The sequence below is a fragment of the Physcomitrium patens genome, chromosome 7 (assembly GCF_059467195.1).
Source record: "Physcomitrium patens ecotype Gransden chromosome 7, ASM5946719v1, whole genome shotgun sequence".
NCBI classification, from domain to species: Eukaryota; Viridiplantae; Streptophyta; class Bryopsida; order Funariales; family Funariaceae; genus Physcomitrium; species Physcomitrium patens.
The window spans coordinates 4,924,896-4,945,886 of record NC_143416.1 but is presented as its reverse complement, the minus strand read 5'-3'; the positions used below and the strand labels follow the sequence as shown (position 1 = coordinate 4,945,886).

General features: G+C 34.7%; 2 protein-coding genes across 4 annotated transcripts; one reads left to right on the top strand and one right to left on the bottom strand.

Annotated features, from left to right (window-relative positions):
- The first annotated feature begins 753 nt into the window (after positions 1–753).
- LOC112284725 (uncharacterized) lies at positions 754–4,089 on the top strand. The gene is made up of 7 exons (XM_024524851.3): positions 754–1,774; positions 1,958–2,185; positions 2,379–2,519; positions 2,705–2,860; positions 3,050–3,171; positions 3,299–3,472; positions 3,636–4,089. The coding sequence occupies exons 1-7, from the start codon at positions 1,490–1,492 to the stop codon at positions 3,901–3,903; spliced, it is 1,374 nt and encodes a 457-aa protein (XP_024380619.1). The 5' UTR covers positions 754–1,489; the 3' UTR covers positions 3,904–4,089.
- A 9,575-nt stretch (positions 4,090–13,664) lies between these two features.
- Positions 13,665–20,245, bottom strand: LOC112284906 (uncharacterized). 3 transcript variants are annotated; one of them, XM_024525266.3, is made up of 11 exons: positions 19,934–20,213; positions 19,646–19,723; positions 17,148–18,104; positions 16,853–16,952; positions 16,402–16,484; positions 15,998–16,132; positions 15,758–15,881; positions 15,144–15,180; positions 14,862–14,967; positions 14,354–14,464; positions 13,665–14,095 (listed from the first exon to the last, which is right to left on the bottom strand). In XM_024525266.3, exons 1-11 carry the CDS (start codon positions 19,997–19,999, stop codon positions 13,931–13,933), a joined length of 1,962 nt encoding a protein of 653 aa, XP_024381034.1. In that variant the 5' UTR covers positions 20,000–20,213; the 3' UTR covers positions 13,665–13,930. The 3 variants fall into 3 exon arrangements, with proteins under 3 accessions (XP_024381034.1, XP_024381032.1, XP_024381033.1); XM_024525264.3 differs by having other exon boundaries at positions 16,853–18,104; positions 19,934–20,245; XM_024525265.3 differs by having other exon boundaries at positions 16,853–18,099.
- Between the last annotated feature and the right edge of the window lie 746 nt (positions 20,246–20,991).

The window sequence follows — 20,991 nt, the reverse complement described above, 5'->3', positions numbered from 1 at the left end:
TTACATCTAATATTTAATAGTTTATATCTAAAAAATTAATGATTTCTCATAGTGTTGGCATTGAATCCATCAAAACTTGTCATGTTGTAACAACTTCTATACAATTAAATGTTAAAATCTTCAAATAATATTACTACATTTACTATTCAAGTAATATTTTTCTTCCAATATCTATCATATCTTGAATACAAAATATTAATATTATATTCTTTTTTCTTTTTATATCTTCAATCTTAATTTAAATTTTCAACTATGTAGTTGAAGTGAATCAATGAACTACAACAATAAACTTAAAAGAAACACTCATTAGCAACAAACACTTCTAGAGCACAAAACTATCCTTTCATGTACTTAATTTACTCACTTAAAATACAACAACTATGCTCATTATTTCTCTTGTACTATACTTAAGTTTAGAGCATAGTCAGCAGGATTAAAGTAGTTTTATCCTTTTAGAAAAAATGATCCTAAACAGATCAACAATAACCTTAAACTATTAAAAGTTGGCAAGGTTGGACCTAAGAGGAATCCACAACCCTAAAAATTTGCCCAGTTGTTCCTGACTATTATATCCCAACCATGTTTCACAAAAACTCCCTTAAGGTTTATCTATGCAGTGTCGAAAATATACATACTTTGAAGGTGTGCCGTGTGTAAGATCTCACATACTATTTTCTTTATAAAGAATCTAAGTTGTGACGGGATTTCAGTGTAAAAGAAATGAGGTGAGTGGGCATTCTCATTCGTCATTTTGCACTTCGGCATCCATCGATTCTACTCTTCAGTATGGCAGACGCCCTTTTATCCACACCTTTAGCAGCTCATAATCATTGCCCAAAACCCAAATATCTGCTTTTGTCATTTGCTTTTCTAGCAATTGGGAAAGATCTTGCGAGCGATGTTTGTGATCTGTAGCGGCACACCGCGCTCCAGCGCTCGCCAGGATAGAGAGATGATTACGATACAGAAACAAAAAGACGACGACGCAGTGGAGTCGCTTGCGCTAAAATCTGTGGGTCGATTTCGAAACCGTGGTCTCTGGAGGTGTTGCGCATTCACAGCCTGAGCGTGTTGGGTTACCTGAGTTGTGAGAATTGAAGGTGGTCGCCATCGTGGTTGGTTGGTGCAGCTTTTAGTGGAGAAATTTGAAAGCTGGGGATATTTGCACTCTGTTTTTCCATAGATTTCTTGGGATTTTTGAGCTGGGCACAACCTCGAATCCGCTGTCTGAGCGCGACCTGGTTAGCATTTTTGCGCATTTTTCTGATGTCTATGAAATCTGCATCGTCATTGACGCTGTAGATATTTTCTGACCAGCGCTTTGGTAGTCGTTATTGATGTGGTCTGAACAACTGATGCCAATGTTGTCACAATCGACACATTTTCGGGCGCAAATTGCAGTCAGGGGTGGTTAGGTAGTGAGATGCGGCCTTCAGAGTTGAAACTCTAAGCCAAGGTAGTCTTCAGTTGAAACTTTAACAGGGGGACAATGCCGTATATGCAATTGGCTCGGCATGTTCCATCTACGGATACTTTCCGGCAATTTTCAGGCCCAGTTTTAGCTGGCAAGAAAGCTGTTCTTCGAGATCAATTGCGGCGTTCACCTAAGAATGTTTCTTCGGGATTATCTTCTCCGAGTGTCAGCAATCAAACAGGATGTGAACCTTGGACTGTCTCACCGAGTGTTCAGAGTGAGAGGCCACGATTTACAGCTGTTGCAGCACTGGGTCCAAGTCAAACCCTGGGGGTGGAGCCGGATCCCTCCTTGGATGAGGTTAGTAATGGATTCTTTCCCAATTTATGGACCTCGTCAGAATGTCAACTTTTTTCCGTGCAGCATACAAATTGGCATGAGCGAATCGAACCGATCATTCGAGCTACGCTTCCCTCCTTAAGGCAAATGACAAGGCCATGTTCTGCATCTCTTTGACAGTGAATTGGATGTTGTTGGGATTAGGGTACGACGGAGAAATGGCATGAATGGCTCGCTTTTGCTACCAGCTTGTATCCCGTGTACATGCTGGTGGGTGGGTTGATCGCGTTCTGGAGACCGTCAGCTTTTTCATGGTTTGTGAAGAGAGGACCGGATTCTTATAGTGCTGCGTTGGGAATCATTATGCTTTCGATGGGTTTTACCATGCGTATCGAAGACCTGCTTTATGTCCTCACCAAACGGCCTGTGGCGGTAACATGCTTTCTTGTGCCGCAACTGCCATTGCCACTCTATGGCTGGCCTGTCACGAATGCGTGATTTTGTTTCAATCAGGGATCGAATCCGCCAGTGTGCATGCTTGAACTGAATCTGGCAAGCTTGCTTCGTATCGAAATTCATGTTTGCTACGCGACTAGACGATGCTAATTGTTGCTAATTACTCCAGGTTGTCTTTGGATTCGCGGCCCAGTACACCATAATGCCACTCCTGGGTTCTGCGTTGTGTCGCTTGATGGGCCTTCCAGCAGAGATTGCAGCAGGAATTATACTTCTGTCGTGCTGTCCAGGAGGCACAGCGTCGAACGTGGTATGCATCATCTCCTACTGGTCGTGATACTGTTGAATCGATCTTGTTCAGAGAGACCCTGCATACGTAAAGTATGTATCAATGTTTGTGGAAGTTGACATGATAAATTCGATGTGACTTGCTTTTAAACAGATTATATTTTTAAAGTGAAATCTGATTCAGATCTTGTGTTGAACGGACACTAGGTGACCTACATCGCACGGGGAGATGTGCCACTCTCCATCCTCATGACTATATGTACCACTTTCGCGGCAGTGTTCATAACCCCCTTACTTACAAGCATTCTTGCGGGAGTTTATGTACCTGTTGATGCGATTAGCATGGCTTTGAGTACATTACAGGTACCGCGCTGAGCATATGATTTGATGCCATCACTTGTGTCTGGTTTAACAGCTCCCTGTCTAGAGTTCGGTAAGGTGACACCCAGTAATGTCGAAGGGCGAGGGGTTGAGCAGCTTCTCCGCCGTATATTTGTCCTGAAGTGTTTCATCACAATTGTGTCACGCTAACCGTCAAGACGTTATGTACAGGTAGTTCTGGTTCCAGTCATTGCCGGTGCGTGTATGCAGACTTTCTTCCCCCAAGTCGTATCTGTCATTACTCAGTTTGCCCCTCTGATCGCCGTTCTGATCTCCTCGTTACTCGCTAGTAGGTACTTCCTCCTGCCTCACCTCTCTTTTTACAGCTTGGCTAAATGAATGCCGGATCCTATGAATTCCGAATAGTCCTGCTGTTTTCCACAATCTATTGACACCGCGACTTCCCCCCAATGTTGACAGTGTCTTCTCAGCCAACATCCCACTTCTAGTGGCCTCTCCTATGAAGATGGTATCCATTCTGGGAAGCGCGACATCGGCCATGGATCCAGCAACGACAACTCAACCAGTGATCGTCACCCTGGGCATCATCGGAGGCGTCGTGATGGCTCTGCACGGCGCAGGTTTCCTTCTCGGGTACTAATCCGCCATCAATCCTCATACGCAACTATCTTTTTCTCTATTTTATTCGAACTGGTAACGATCAATACTCTGCAAGGTGCCAAAAGGGCACACGTTGTATTCCCATCCAGGGCAATATTGTGACAAGATGGACCCACCTGTGCGTTGCTTTGCACAGCTATGTCGCTGCCAAGGCAGCTGGATTCGAGGAGCCGCAGCGACGCGCGGTGTCGATAGAGGTCGGAATGCAGAATTCCTCCTTAGGAGTGGTCTTGGCCACCATGCACTTTGCTTCGCCGCTGACGGCGGTCCCAGCTGCCGTCTCCGCGATGTTGATGAACATCATGGGGAGCGGATTAGCTGTAGTCTGGCGAAACATGGGCTTCGGTAGCCACGCCGCGACGACGGCGCTCGTCCACGATGACGACGACGGCACTGTGTCGTAGCACGCCCCTGCTCAAACCTTGAAGCATAAGTTGAGGATTTTTTAGGTGATTATTTCAAAAAATTATAAATATAAATATAAATATATATATACATGTGTGTGTGTGTGTGTGTATGTATGTATGTATGTGTACATAGACATATATTCATGTCAAGAAAAACTAATTGAAAGAGGACACTTGCAATGATTGGCCACTTCACATTTGATTGATGACAGTTGTAATTGTCAATGTGTAGATTGTAAAATGTGCAATTAAGTTTGTGGGTAAAATTGTATAGTGACAACTGAATAAGTGTCTCTGGGAACAATGATTTGATTTGGGTGACTTGTAGATAATGAGAAATGTGTATAGGGTTAATATGGTAACAATTGCATTAACAAATATGATTTATTACAATATTTGGAGTATTGATATATAACTAGGTTACATAATCTTTGTAATCAGATCGTTATAAATATAATCAGTAAAATAAATGAGTAAGAAGATGATTTGAATTTTTTATAATTTTTTTAAGTATAATTTATATTGATATTTTACTGTGGAAGAATATAACTAATTTGGTTTTTGATTTTTTTGCTAAAAACCCTTAGAAATCTAAAAATAAAAATAAAAATAAAATTTGATATAAATAATTTTATTACACTAAAATTTCTAAAAAAAAATTTCTAACATCTTACTGAATCCAAAATGTTAAGCAATAGGAAAGTTTTAACATGTGAAGAAAACACAAAGTTGTGTTCATTTGTCAAGAATATATAGTTGTTTCTCAAAGTAAAGGATATTGTCTTTAAACTTAAATTTTCTTTGTATCATCTTCAATGTTGCTGGTATGTTGTTTAATGTCAAATACAAGAGAATTTGTAGTCAATGATCTACAAATCTTATTAGAAAGTAAAGAATCTACTACAATTGACAAAGTGGTAGCTCAAAAGCATAATTGCCAGGATTTTAAGAATATCATTTGTTGTTGGTCATATGTTGCCTTTCACACTTTTGGTTCAAGGTATAATTCCTTAGACAAAGCATTTGACAAATCTTGTTGTTTTTTATATTGACATGTAATATTGTAGTAAAAAGAGGCTAGAGACATATTCTACCACCTTGGAAATAATTCAAAATATGAGAAAATATGAAATATTTATGATTATTGTGATTTGTATATACAATCAATCAATGTGAAGCATCTTCAAGCAAATAATGCCAATCTTCAAAAAAATCTACAATAGCAAGGATTTCTTTATTATTATGATTAATCTTGACATCTAAAATTTTTTTAGAATAAAATGCAATTCAGTAAAGTTTCTTGTTTTTTTTGCTTTTGTAATAACATAACTTTTAGCGCAAAATCCAAGGCATCAGTTTCTATAAAAAAGAATAAATAAATAAATAAAATTTTACAAAATCTAGATATATTAAGATTATAACTATAATCAAATTTATTATAAGGTCTTAAAAACCATTATCTATGAGAGGCCTCCAATTGAATTTATTCTTGTATGTCAACCAAGTAAGTAAAATAGCTACTTTAGAATTTTTTTTAATAAATATTAAGTAAAAATTAGCAAACATAAATAAATATATATATATATATATATATATATATTTTATGTCTTCTATTGTCTTGAAGATTGTATAATATTTCATAAATCTAATTGTTTTTAGATCCATTAATAAACCTTCATTATTATGATATATCCAAGAAATTCTACTTTTAGCCAATAGTATACATATTTCTTTAATTTGGCATATAAAGGTGCATATCTTAATTTTTGTAGTACCAATCTTATATGTTTTTTTTGTTTTCTTTAAGTTTTTTTTAAAAGATCAAAGTATTATCAAAAAAGCAGCCAAAACAATTATCTAAAAACTCTCAAAAATATCATTTAATAAATATTGGAATATAATTAATGTATTTTTTGGTCCAAAAGGCATAACATTTAATTCAAAATGCTTATTTCTTGTCCAAAATTTTTTCTTTTATTTGTCTATTTTTATTTTTGTGTACTAAATTATAAACTACATATGATTCAATTTTTGTTTAGATTTTTGTTTAACCTGGTTGTTTAAGAAATCCTAATATTAATGAAAATAGATAATAATTCTTTAATATTTACTTTTTTAAACCACAATAATTAATTCACATTTGTATGTATCCATTCTACTTCTTGACAAAAAGTATAGATGCTCTAGCTAGTGATTTTAAAATTTCAAATAAAATTCTTAAAATTTTTTTATCAATGTATTCATGTATGGCTATTAAATTTGTTTATAAAAGATCATATATTTGTCCAAATAGAAATGGAGCTTAATTTTGCAATTCTATGATACAATCACGTGGCATTGTATAATGTGAAAATCATCTTAAGAATGCATTAAGCATCTAATTATAAAAGAGTTTGATTTGACATGGAAGTTGGATTTATAATCCAAAAACAATGCATAAGATATTTAGAAATATTTTTTTGGCAACCTTGAAGAATATAAATAAGCTTCCAATTATGCTAAATATATCTTATCAATCTTAAAAGAATATGAAAAAAATCTTATCATACTTTAATCAACTCTAAATAAATCTTAAAAACTCTTTAACAACTCTAATCAAATTCTAAAGAAATCCTAACAAATTTTTTATTTATTTTAAAAAATCATAAAAAAACATTAAAAAATCATTAAAAAAATCCTAAATAAATCATAAAGAAGTCTTAAAGAAATCCTAAAGAAAACTTGAAGAAATCTTAACAAAATTTAAACCGTTCTTAAAAAAACCTAATTAAATCCCAATCAAATTTTAATTGAATCCTATTCAAAATCTAGTTAAATTTTAAGAAAACCTTTAAAAATCCTAATAAAAATATAAATAAATTCTATAGTAAATTAAAACCTCAATAATTATTAATTTATTCATTGATATTTATTTAAAAAAATTATACTTCTAATTTACTAATTGACAATAAGTACACAAAATTTGAAGAGACCAAATTCAAAAATTGAAAAACAATTCTTATAATCCATGGTTGTGTTATAACTTGGCTATAAGGTGAAAGAAAAAAATATAAATCATTTAAATTGAATAGAAAAGAAAATAAAAAGAGAAAGAAAGGAGATATCTAATGATTGCTTTAAAGAAGGGGATATAAAAAAGAGAAGACAATACTTAAATTTCCATATAAATTGGTTATATAAAATAATATATATAAATGGTATGCTTAGTAGACATGTGATGGGTTAAGAAATTTGATCCTATAGGTGTCCAATCTCATTGCTATAGTTTATAGTACAACTCTATTTTGTTACTTATTATTGTTGGTTGGAATAATCTTAATATTCAAAAAAGTCCTTTTATATGAAGGATGTACCTATGTGTAAGCAAAGTTGTAAAATTTTATATTAGATAATTTTTATTTTTTGAAATAATATTAGCAATTACACTTGTAAATTCAAAAATTAGATACCAATTAGGATTTTGGTGGTACATACTGTAGAATGCACTTAGAGCTTTGTTGCCACATGCATCCATCCAAAGAAAGTTTTAAACGATTCTAAGAAGTACTAAAACTTTTTTGAAGGTCTTAAAATAATCTAAAAGATCTTGGAAGGTTGTAGAAGGTGCTAAGTTGTTAGACTCCCAAGGAATATAGAAAGTTCACAAGAGAAGGTTCTTAAGGTTTCTTTACAACAAAGTAATAAAGAAGCTATTCAAGAAGCATCTTAGAATGACTTGGGAATAAAGCCTTTCACTAAATGTAACCTAAAAGCTTTCTAATTTTTCATATATATAGTTGTCAACGTTGAGAGATTCCTTAGTTTCAACAACTTATGTCTTATGATTTAGTTTGGACCTTCTAGTCTTGTTTTTATTCTATATTATAGTGTTTGTCTATAGATATTTAAGAATTAATTCAAAGTAACTTTTTTTGATAAAAGATAAAACTAAAAAAAATACCAAGTGTAATTAGATTATTATTTATACATAAATAAAATTTTAAAATCTATAAATATTGAAACTATATAGGATACAAAAGTCGTTTCCACAATCAAATTTTATATTCACAATATATATTTTTATATTGCATTATTGCATATAATCATTAGTTAATATAATTACAAAAGTATTATTAGATACTCAATATTATCTTTTATATAGAAGATGTTTTTAAAAATATTTTTCAAGTCTACCTTAACTTAACAAAACAAATTGCTAATCACTTAATGAATACACAAAGAAATAAATGATTTACAATCCATATGTCATATATTCCAACAAAATTAAAAAATATTTTTAATAAAATTAATTTATTTAATAAAAAATAAATCATGTTAAATTATATAACTTCTATAAATAAAAAAGACCACAAAAAAATAATCACCTTTATTAATAGATCAAGAATTTTACAAAAAATTATTTATTTTTAAAATTTTGTAAGTATATTTTACACAAAAGTCACAAATTATCTTAGATGTTGGTTCTTTTAGTATTATAACTTTATTACTTATAGATAAAATAAAAATCTATCTTACTTTTATAATTCCATTTGATCCAAATTTTTATTTTAATTATTGCATCACTAAAGAACTAAATTTAAAAAGATTTCTAAAAATTTCTAGAATAATTATTTTGGAAGATAAAACCAATAGTTACCATGATTTCTTTTTGAGGTTACAAATATATTTTAATTCAATAATACTAAAATTAAAAAAAATATATCATAAAGTTATTTATATTAGATAATGACTTTAGCTAAAAAAATTCCAATTTTCTACTATAGAACAAAAATTCAAGTTGTTAGTAAAATCTTAAAATCTCCTCATTAATGGCCATTGATATAATAAATGCATCTTATAATCAATAAAAGAGTGTATTAAGCTATTAACATCAAAAACATAAAAATATAGAACTTATATAGTATTAGAAAAGGAAAAAAATCTAATTATATTAATTATGGAATTTAGTATGAAGATATTAGGAATATGAATTGCATTTTTATGTGTTAAAATTTCTTAATATTATTTTCATTAATAAATTTCCACCTCACTACTAAAAGCTAAATGTTAGAGCTCTTTTTAGTAAGTCATAACACTTTTACATAGTTTATGCAATAAAGTATATTTTATTATAAAAGAAACTATGTCATGTATAGTTGTTATTAAAATTATAATCAAAAATCTAAATTAAAAAATAAGACTTAATTTTAATAATAAACTTAGAACCTTTAGATATATAAACTGCTCTTAAAATCATAAAATGTTAAAAATTAATAAAAAAATTCGTTAACATGAAAAGTAAAAAATGTCAAGGACAAATAATTATTGGCTTGGGGTTCTACTTTTCAAAACTAGTTTATTTCTTTAGGCAATTATACAGTAATTTATCACAAACTTTTTTTTTTAAAATCATTATTGTATCATTAAATGATAAATATTATGGATACACTAAAATAATTTTTATCATAGAATACTCAAAAAATAAAATTTATGTTTTCTACCTTAAAATATATATATATATATATATATATATATATATATTTCTTCTTAAATTAAAAGAGGGGTATATGGTAATATACAACTATCTATCTATATATCCATTTAAACTATATATATATATTTTTAATATACTTCAATAAATTTCCAAAATATATTATCTCCAAAATAAAGCAAAAGACTTCAATTTTAATATTAAATTATATATAATAATGGTAGTTAATTATATTAAGTTGAATAGCTAATATTAATTTATAAAAATCACATATTCTAGATTTAAGACCTAAATTATTGTTATAATTTTTTATATATAAAATCAAAATTACAAAAAATTAAATAAATAAAATTTTAAATTATAATTTTAAAATATGGATTAAATAAAGGAATAGAAGAAAATTCGATTAAAAATTATGTGTTAGTATAAATGAATTTGATATCAAAATAAATAAATAAATTATCAATAATTATAAATATTAATATAAAAAAATTAAAATAGTAGATTAAGATAATTGTTGAATAGATAGCAAATAGTTTTTTAAATGAAATGCTTAAAATTCTAAAGAAATAATAGGGCATATATTATAAGGTACTCAATAGATTATAGTATATTCTTCTAAAAATATTCTTGTATTATATCTTAATACTTAGAATATAATCTTGTAGGATATAATCTTGTAACACTTCTTGTTTAAAATAGAAGCATATTTTTTTAATTATTACATGTCATAAAAATCTAAATTATTTAAATAAAATAGTAAGTATAAGTAAAAATAAGTTAGATAAATAATATATCCTTATAAAATTTTAGAATAGCTTCTAGGACTTAAGTTAGATATAAATGTATTATTTGATGCAAAATATAATCATAAAATTTTGATATAGAATTTATCAAGATCTATAAAGCTGTTATTAAAGTTTTTTATAGTTTAGATACTTGTCTTCCAAGTAGCACATTTTATAGTATTCTAAAATATTATAGAACCCTCTAAAAGCTTCATGAAATCTAATTGCAATTGAATAAATCATTGAGCAAAACAAAACAAAAAAAATAGCTTAGTCTTGCTAACACAAGTTTTAAAAAAATCCAAATATTGTTGTATTTCTAGTCTTATGTCTAGTCTGATTTCTAATCTAAGAAAATTCTTTTTGATGCTACTTGATTTCTTAATACTTTGCCTTTGCATATGTAACAACTCATATATAGTTGCTCAAAAAATGATCTAAGTTGTTGTGAGACCAAATTTCACCACTTGATGAAACCTATGCCACACAACAAGTCCAAGAGGTGGAATTGGAGAGCTCCCAATTGTGTAATTGTTAGACTAATTTAAATCTTTATATTAAAAATTAAATTAGTTTTAGGCCTTCCAAGCAATGGTTACCAACATTAAATTAACATGTTAAATTAAATTTACTTAGCAAACACAATCAAAATAATTAACTAAGTTATTCCTATTAATTGACCATAAGAATAAAAACTTAAGTTTGAATTAAAAGCTAAGTTAAAAGTTAAGTTAAAAAAAAATTAAAGTTAAAAATTAAGATTAAAATGTTAAGTTAAAAGTTAAAATTAAAAGTTTAGTTTAAAAGTTAAATGTTAAAAATTAGAGTTAAAAGTTAAAGTGAAAATATTAAAGGTTAAAAGTTAAACTTAAAATTTATTAGCCAAAAAGTGAAATGTGGAGCTTACAAGTCACTATGAAGGCGATAGTAAAAATAAAGTGAGAGAGGTGAAAGCGAAGGTACCTTGACAACACTTAAGGATTGAAGGCAGCGACCCCCTTCTACTCCAAAATTTGCCAAAATTTGTAATCGGCTTCAATTTGAATGATTCTTAGCTTTTTGCAAGGCTGACTTGAAGGCGCTTTTGATCCAACAATCCTCGTTGCAATCTAATGATCCAATCATGAGAATTTCTCCTTTGAAGTTGAGTGATCCAAACTGCCGCAGTGACCAACCCTCTTCACTTAGAAATTCACTAAAAATTCAGATTGTCTTTAAATTCACCAAAACTTATGCCTTTCAAAGCTTAGCTTATAAGGCTTGATGATCCCAAAATTTCAAATAAATCCAATTAGCAGACACTGAGAAATGCCTTTCCAAACTCGATTGATTCAAACTGCAAAGGCAGTCGACTCCCTCAAACTCAAAACTTCACCAAAAATTCTTTCTTACTCCAAATCAAGCAAGTCTTATCTTGTTGGAAAGCTAACAACAAAATCTACAACTAATCAAAATCTCACATTGAAAAAACAGAAATTGAGTGACTGATTGAAGAAAATCTGAGGCCCTTGAAACCCTTGAGGGTATTTGAAAGGCCGAGGAGATATCTACCTCAATGAAACATATTTTAAAACTTAATTACCATCCTTCACAATGCAAAATCCATACATACACAATCACAAGGTTCACAATGAGATTTAAAATCTAAATAAAATTAAGTTTAGGATTTTGGCCAAATTTTGGCATGGCTCCGCCCTTCACCCAAAAGAGGAAAGAGAGAGGGCTTGGAAAACCAAGCCTCTCTTATACAATTGAGTGGAGGCTCGTAGAAGAGTGGCTACATCTCTACCCTTGATTTTTAAGATCCTTAATCTGGATCTACGGCTTTCATTCATCCAAAAGCCAATCTCGTTACCAAGGCTAATGGCTCTTGTAAGTGGTCAAAAAAGTATTTTTTTTGTAAATCTAACTTCATTATTGTGTTCAAAACACCTTTTTAAGCTGAGATCAACTACTCACATGCCTCAATCCATGCTCAATTATAATTTTCATGGAAGTTTTTACTCACAAGGGTCTTGGCAATTTTTGTGAAATTCTTCAAAATGCGAATTTCATTGCTTTTCTTGTATTTTGAAGGAGAGGATGGTGATCTTGTTTTCTTCACTCCATGAGATATATCCGGTGCCACCATTGCATTAAAAAGACTCCCATTAAGTAGAAGAACCACCATGCTGCTTGAATTTGTCAAATTTGGAGGAAAATCCAAAATTATCATTACTAACTTCCCTAAATCTTTTACAGAATTATAATTCCAACTCCTAAATCATGTGAATGATTTTAGATGCACTTATAGGCTTTTAGTCAATCCTTATAGTAATGACTAACAACCTCTAAATTATTAAACTAACTAAGTTGCTATTCTAATTCTCTAACTCTTATCGCTTTAGTCCTAATTAACCTAATTCAAGGAATTAGGCTATGATTTATACCATCAAAGGTTGTAATCCTAAAAATTCTATAATCAGTTCTCAACAATCACCCTACATGTTCTACATGCTTCTGTTAAAATACTAACTGCAAGTTAACATGCTCCAACCCATCCTGCAAGGATTTTTCAAGCTAAACCTACATTGTGATTAAACCTACATTGTGATCAGACTTGTAGTTATATACACCAGGATTGTCATATTCTTAAGGGAATTCAACACCATGCTGCAGAACATGAACATTACTACAAAAAAAAAAAAAAAAAAAAGGGGGGGTTCTATTTTCATCACCGTTTGCCCATTACACCAGACTTGTTTTCTGCAAGAGGAGCACTTGTAAGAGGTGCAATTTTCTTATGTTCTGCACCTCACGCCTGTATGTTGTACATTTCTGAGCTATTTGCAGCCATCGCTCACTCCAGTAAGCTTTAATTTGGGTATCAGGACCAGGATTTGAAGCAGTGGATTTAAATCCAAAAACTCAGTGTGAATGTACCAGCGTCTAGTTTTACAAGTGGATTAATTTCCTGCAATGGAATCTGTAATTAATCGTGATCGTCAAAGTCGTGCAGATATACAATTGCATGGTCCCTCAGGAACCTGGTTTAAGACCTATAATCTTTCATGCCTATGATGTATATGTTTGAACTACCATGTGGATTGTTGTAGTAAAGCTACACTTTATACAACAAATCTGGGCATCTAAGAATGTTCACCACGTGTACAAACTGGTTATTATCGCATTCGGCAACACATAATAGAGCTGTGGACTGAAACAGCTGGATTCGACAGATTTTCTCATACAGATCAAGGCAAAAAATGTTATGATTGAGCCCGGGACGGAATGCTCTCATCACTCACAACAAAGATTGCTGCAAACAAATATATGTATGTATGTGTGCGTGTGTACCTATTTTGTGATTTTGAACCACTATCACGGGCAGTGTCAATAAAAACGCACGTAGCAACTTCAAAATTCTCTTGCAGGCATCTTTAAAACTTTTTGATGAAGGAATTATACGACACACACTACATTGATTTAAAAATCTCATCTTCACACGTAGGGAACAAAAGTTGTTAAAAAATAGGTCTTGTCGGTATCGAACAATGATGTGAATCATTTATCATTAGATGAATACAGCAGGGATCCCTACATTGCTTGAAACAGTACAGACAGCATCGCAGCCACCTCCCAATGCTTTGAATCCAAATAGCAATAAAAGGCCCTCTGAAACCTCTGTCGTGTTCACGACAACCACAGCCTGCAACTGCGCTTCCAAAACAAATTGTAGAGATAGAAAGAATATCTGACCGCAGTAAGCAAACAGATGGGTGGCTTTTCAGGAAGTTTGCACATGGTCTGCTGCTTTCGGCGGTTGATGAGCACCAGCTACTTTTTGAATGGGCACCAGGGCTAGAGCACCACCATAAATATCAGGGATCTGGTCTTGCTCGATCTCATCTCGCAATCTGCTCTCGAGTTGCTTGTCTTCTACAAAGGCAATCTGAAAAGAGACCCACAGGAAGGCGGCGCAAATTGGGTTAATACGCATCAATTCTAGCTACGTCCTGCAAAGCACAATTGGAAATTAACAAGCTCGATCCAAAAACCAAAACTATCTCTTTCATTGATGAGTTTCCGGCGTCGCATACGTAGGTTACGATAGTTTCTATAAGTTTACAGATTTCTACGCATGCGTTTCACAACTTCAATCTCGAGTATCTACGGAATGCAATTACGGAGTACGAAACGGGGCTTTCACCTTTTCCCTCGTGACTTTATCGATGAAAGGATACACGAGCTTCCATGCTCCCCAAAATACTTTTGGCACATGGATAATGAAGAGTCTCCCTAACCTCTCCGGGTAGTATGCCTGCATCATCATCATCACCATGAACAGGGCTTGAGTAGGATCGTAAAACACGCAACGGTGATGAGTAGAAAATGATTATGGTTAACGCGGTTGGTGCGGCCCGTCCCGACTATGCCTAAGTCGACACACAACAACCCTACCATATGCATTTAGATGCAAAAGCATGTACACCAAATACTCTTCTTTGACACTAATAATCATGTTTTAAGTTATACTAAGCAACTTATTGTACGGTATTAGTGTTTGGTTGCATTTATGATAGCGTGTTCTTGGAGAGCGACAGTTTAACAACTTCCATGCACAGCACTTAAGTCGAATCATTTTATGCTCTTCAAAGCATTTTTGATTTTAAAATGATTGAAAGATGCGCCAGCTGGCACATAATATTAAAACCAACCTGCAAAAAATCAAAGATCGAAATCCATCCTCGGACGTCCACATTTTTAAAGGCCAAACCCTTCAGGTCGAGAATGACAGTGAAGGTCTCATTCCCAGGTTTCATGCTGCACAGGCAATCACAACAGAACTCATTCGTACCCCTAAAGCATTAATCAGAAAAATGGTGTAAGTATATAGCAACTAATCTTGCACGCAAACTGGAGTACATTCAAGCCAATCTAAATAGTAGTATAAGAAAAGTCTTTAGACAGGACAATGAATGAGGAATCATGATTCGTACCTGCCCACCAATGTGTCGAAGCTGAACACACAAAAACCTGCACACAAAAATTCATGAAATGCGCGTGACCAGAAAGATTTCAAAGATTACTGAAAAGAATGGACTTATTAAAGTGAACAATATCAATTACGCTACACTTCACCTAAAAGAAACTACTAGGACAAACACTACTTGCTTAAGGCCAAAAGCAAAGCCAGAAATTAGTCAAGTTATGTGCGGACTCAAGTTTTAGAATCCAATTCGTTATTGTTTACTTAATCTTCTGTTGACACTATTGCTATTAGAAGATACCAAGAAATAACTGCATTCTTCCATTGCAATAATTACAGCAGCTGAGAAGAAATCTAATAGACGATATTTCGTTCACATAACCTTTTTCATAAAAAAAGATGATATAGAAGAAAAAAAAAGTTAGTGTTGTTCCGGTAAACATTTGTGATTAATGCGAAAGCTGTAGTCTCCGATCAGGGCTCTAGACTAAAAGTAGAGCTCTCCTTTCCTTAAAACTTTGTTTAATCCGGTATATACAATCGCAATTCCATTGAGCAACCGATAACATTTCATAGGTAAAGTTAATATTTGGACGACCCATAACAAGATATCTACCAACTCACGTTTAAATTCATCAAAGTTGCGTTTGCTGGCCTCATGTTTGGCTGCCATAAGGACAACTATAGGTCGACCTTTGATGTCACTCCCCTGTAGAAACACTTTCTCAGCATCTAGCTCGTTCTTAATCTGCAAAATGTTAACACCTTTATTCAGGTAAACCTGAGTCGTTAAGAGCAAAGTCTGGAGTGAAGAAGAGTGAAAATGACTTGCCAGCCAATGTAAATCAGTGCTGAATAAGTCACCTCTTCTTGTGGAATATAACCTAGCGGCAAAAATGAACGCCGCCACTTTTGATGATCCACAAACATTTTGACTGCTTTCGAAAGTTTCCATGATCGAGCCCTCAAAAACCTTCTCAGCGTAGCTTCGTCTGTGTCCTGAAATCAGAACACCTACATTTGTAAGTTACGTGGTGGACTGCATTTCCCAAGTTATTGGTCCATGACAACACATGCAAGTGTCTTGCTTGCAATGAAAGATATTTTTTCAATCTATAATCCGATCTCCAAATACTTTTTATTCAAAATTTGACTCCTTCCACGCTATCGTCAGTGATACACTTTTCAACACTATTTAGAAAAAGCACAGTTTTGGTTTGATATATATATATATACGAACATTGAATGTAGGATAAAGTGAAACATGCCTTCGATTTTGGATCCACCTCGGCAATTTTAGCTCTCATCTCTTCAAGAACTTTCAGTTCATCCACCTTTCCAGCTACTGTCTCTAAAAATATGGCAAAAAAAATCCAATACAACATTCTCGATTTGTCATCAAGACACTCGCACATTATGAACCAAGCTATCAAATGTTATAAATATCACAAGTAAACAAGTGTATACCTACTGCAGTGGAAGAGCTAAGATAGTGTGGACTCCTTCGAAATGCAATATTGATAAGGGATTCTCAGTGAAGAATTCGAAATTGAGATATTCACATCATTGAAGAAGCAGAAAGATTGAACTTCACCATATTAACTACTTTCTTCTTTTTTTACTTTTTCTTTTTTTTTAAAAAGAAAAATCTGATATTTTTCAAAATGCAAGTTGATAGCGGCTAGCTTAATCATACTAAAAATAGTTCGAAGGACACACCTTGCTTTTCGACAATCTCTTTTGCAGACTCCTCTGTAATCTGAGTACCTACAACACCTTGGTTGGAGTCTTCAAGTGTGGGTTTGGCATCATCTGCATTCTTCAGAACGGCGTCCAGTGAACCGTTTGCAGGAACAACACTGGGTTCCGGTAAACTTTTCCTTGTAAAATCCTCCTTTTGAAGAGCGACTACATCTTCATTCAACTTAGTAATTGCTTCTTCATCTGACTTAACTTGTGATGATTCATAAATCTCAGAGTTACCTTCAGTGGCAAGGATAGGGGCTGCTATTACCTCGGCAACAGTCTTCGTCAATGCAGGTACCTCTGGTTGACTCGGATTGTGAGCTTGAGACGTTTCGCCAACACTGGAAGTCATTTCCTTAGTTGAACTAGATGATTCTAGGGACTTCTGAACTACCTCCGTTGTAAGTGCATCCTGGTCCTGCTCCTCGCTAAAGACAGCTGAACCAGCAACAGGTTTTAGTGGAGGGCTCTCTTCAGGTTCTGGGTTTCCAACAGGCGTAGCCAACTCAGTCTCCTTGTATTCGGCAGGTTCATCAGTTGTTTCAACAGGTGTAGTCACGTTCTCAGTTTCCTTGTCTTTGACAGGTTCACTAACTGAGGCCAACGTCTCCACAACAGTGGGTGAATTGACAAGCTCAGGAGTGTTCACCTGTCCTTGCTGGCTTTTAGTAATCGAAAGCTCAACATCTTTCTCGCTAGCAGATACGAAGACGGCAGTAGGGGCCTCTGAAACAGACGGTGCATCCACAAGCTCCGCAGTAGATGACTGTCCTCCTTGCTGGCTCTCAGCATTGGGAAGCTCAACCTCTTTAACATTTGCAGGTCCATCAACGGCGGCCGGAGTCTCTGAGACAGTGAGTGCATTCACAAGCTCTGGAGTGTTCACCTGTCCTTCTTGCTGGCTCTCAAAATTGGAATGCTCAACCTTTTTATCATTTGCAGGTCCATCGATGGCGGTCGGGGTCTCTAAAACAGAGGATGCATCCACAAACTCCGTGGGGCCTCTATGTTCTTCTTGTTGGTTATCAACCCTGGGAAGCTCAGCGTCTTTACCATTGGTAGGACCATTAACCGTCGCAGCCATTTCTAAATCGGTAGGTGCATCCACAAACTCGTTATTGCTTATTTGTTTTGCTAGATGACCTTTGACCACAGGAATAGCATGTGCAGGAGACTGACTGCTGGGTACTGCATCTTGTGATTCATCCTCTGGTACGCCACTAACCTTTCACATCATCCCACAAAGAGTTAGTTGGACCAAAAAGTCATTACAGGAATATGTTTGTTGATTTCGAGAATCTAACTTAACACAACCATAAATCGTAGCTGCAATCTGCAGCCACCTCACCCAGACCTCCACCAAGCGTCACCGCAAATTACATGTGCAATATAACATTTTATTTGAAGTCATCACTCTTGTCTGTAGGAAAAAGTCTGTCCCTTATACCTAGTAGTAGATTTCTTGTCTCAGGAAGCTTTATCAGATAGATATTATTATTGAAACAGGTTCAGATGCACCTCTAGGATATTCATTAAACTTTGATGCTGCGAAATCAAGCATTTGATCCCTTTTGAAGTCATTAACGAATGAGTATGTAGAGGCCATGGCTACTGGACGGGGCCGAAATCAGTTGTGGATACAATATCATTGGTTGCTCTAGTCCAACTAGATGCACATCACATTTCAAAGCGATCCTTTCAAAGAGCTCATCTGCTTTCCGCAAAAGCTACTGAAACATCCCACCTACAAAGCTTTTCCCAACCTAAGTCACGAAAACTGACTACAGACAAATTCTTTCCACATAAGTTTTCCTCTCAATTTTCCACACTCAGGTCTTGTGTCCAACTAATTGACTCTGCCTCCTTCCATTGAACAGATTAGGACGTTCTACACAAGAAACACCACGGGAATATGCTAGCCCGCTTTCGTCTAGAAGGGAGAGTTCTTTCAGCTATCAATACGACTCTAAAGACCGACCATCCATTATAAGGTAGAAAAAGATTAAATTTCGGATCAGGAAAAGTTGTGAGAAATCAAGGGAAGCTCTTTTTCGCCTAAACTCTACGTTCGGCCCCAGTGGTGCTGATGAATAAATCCACAACTTAGACTTCTTGAGGTCAACCCAGACATTCATGAGGATGTTGAGGTATTTGCATGTGTTCTCTTGCTTAGGAATGTCATTTGAAAATGTAAAGGAAAGAAAGATTAACGGGTGTAGATAAGGATGTATGGTTACAAATACAGAGCCACAAGATTTGTTTTTCCGGTTCATCACTCTCAACCAAAAATGCTCAGTGTCTGCAATTTATTAGTCCATTTCTAGTCTTGCTCTAACACGTTAATCTTCGGAACTTAGATGTAACTCCTGGGCAGGAGAGTAGAAGAAGAGTATTCTATAGGGAGCAAGCATCGGTTGCAGGTCTCCGTATCTCGAGTCTCTAAAATCTGCCCATCTCCTCCGTCAACTTTTCCTCCACACCACCCATTGCTCTATCTTGCCCATAGCCCGTCCCCATCCTGGGCCTTGTACACCGCGAGCGACCCCACATTCTAAAATGTAGTTACGTTGACAATCCACGCAAAAGCACAAACTCCTTCGACCGCAAGCACAATCTACTGAAGCCGTGAATATAAAAGAAGTTTTCGTGCCATCGGACACCGACAGAAACAACAAAGAAACACACACACACACACACGCGCGCGCCAGAGGAGGCATTGTTGAACCTCAACCGGATTTCAGGAATAGCTCTTTAAAAAAACAATACCTTGCTGGGTGGTGGTGGCAGTTCAGGCACAGTCGCTGCCGCTTGGACTGACGACCCATCACGCAACTCGGTACCTACCTGCACCATCATCACCGACATTACAACATCACAAAACTAAAATCTTCTCAAACATCACCCAAACTCCAATGCAAAAACCTGATCCTCCACCCTTCCCTCCCAATCCAAGCATCAAGACACGAAACAGCAACACTAGAAGAAGAAGAAAAACAAATAAATAAATAAATAAATAAATAAAGCTAAAAAGCTAAAAATATTAGTGACCCATACTTCATGCTCAGTAATCTCAGCAGCAGGGGTAGCAGTCGCTACAGCTTGAGACCCATCGCCCTGCATCTCTCTGAAGCACAAGAATGCAGAGCTGAGCAGTAGTGTTGTCAGAGGAGACTATGGCAGAGTCCACGAGCGAGGCAGAAGAACAGCTCCCCCTGAGCCAAAACCCAAGGCTGATCCAAGCAAACAGCAAGTCGAGGAGGAGGAGCACTGAAAAACAAAACTAACAAACAACAACCCACAACATCAAAGCAAAGTGAGCGAACGCGAATGAATGAATGAAAGAATGCATAGTACACCATCTCCAACGCTAAACAACGCAACGCCACACCACGGAACCACGCTGGCAAGGAGGCATCGGTATCGCTGGTCGGGCCGGGCGGGGCGGACTCGCCTCCCCCGACCCTTCCCTGCCCCCTCGCACCCGCTCTGTCACGTCCAGCTGTCTTGACTCCATTCGCCCATTCCGTCACGTTCTCATCCTCGATAAACGTATTCATCCGTTTCTGGTTTCATTCGTTGGTTCGTCCGTTTTGGGATGGACCCGCGCCTGTTCGCCACGTTCGCTCCTCTGGATTGATTATTTGCTGTGCGAGATTCCTCTTTGATGGTATTTTTTTACCTTCTATTTTATTCATCTGTGTATGTGTGGGTGTATATTTATACACAAATGTGTGGGATTATATGTTATTATATATATATATATATATATATATATATACATACATATGCCATTCGGTACCACAATCTGTGGCACTGCTGTCCATTTATTCCTTTGTTCATCCATGTTTGGTCAATGAGAACACTTCTTTATGTCTTTATCTTGTATTTCAGATAATTTATGAAAAAAACATTATATATATATATATATATATATATATATTCTGAGCATAAGTAGGAACGTGATATGGTATTATGTTAATAGGATTATTTTTAGAATTATATTTTATGTTGTAATGTATTTTGAATATATGGATGTGTCTTGTGTAAATAATGTATTATTTATCAGTTGCATTTGCGTTGCTGGAATATGTATATATAAGAAAAATAAATTA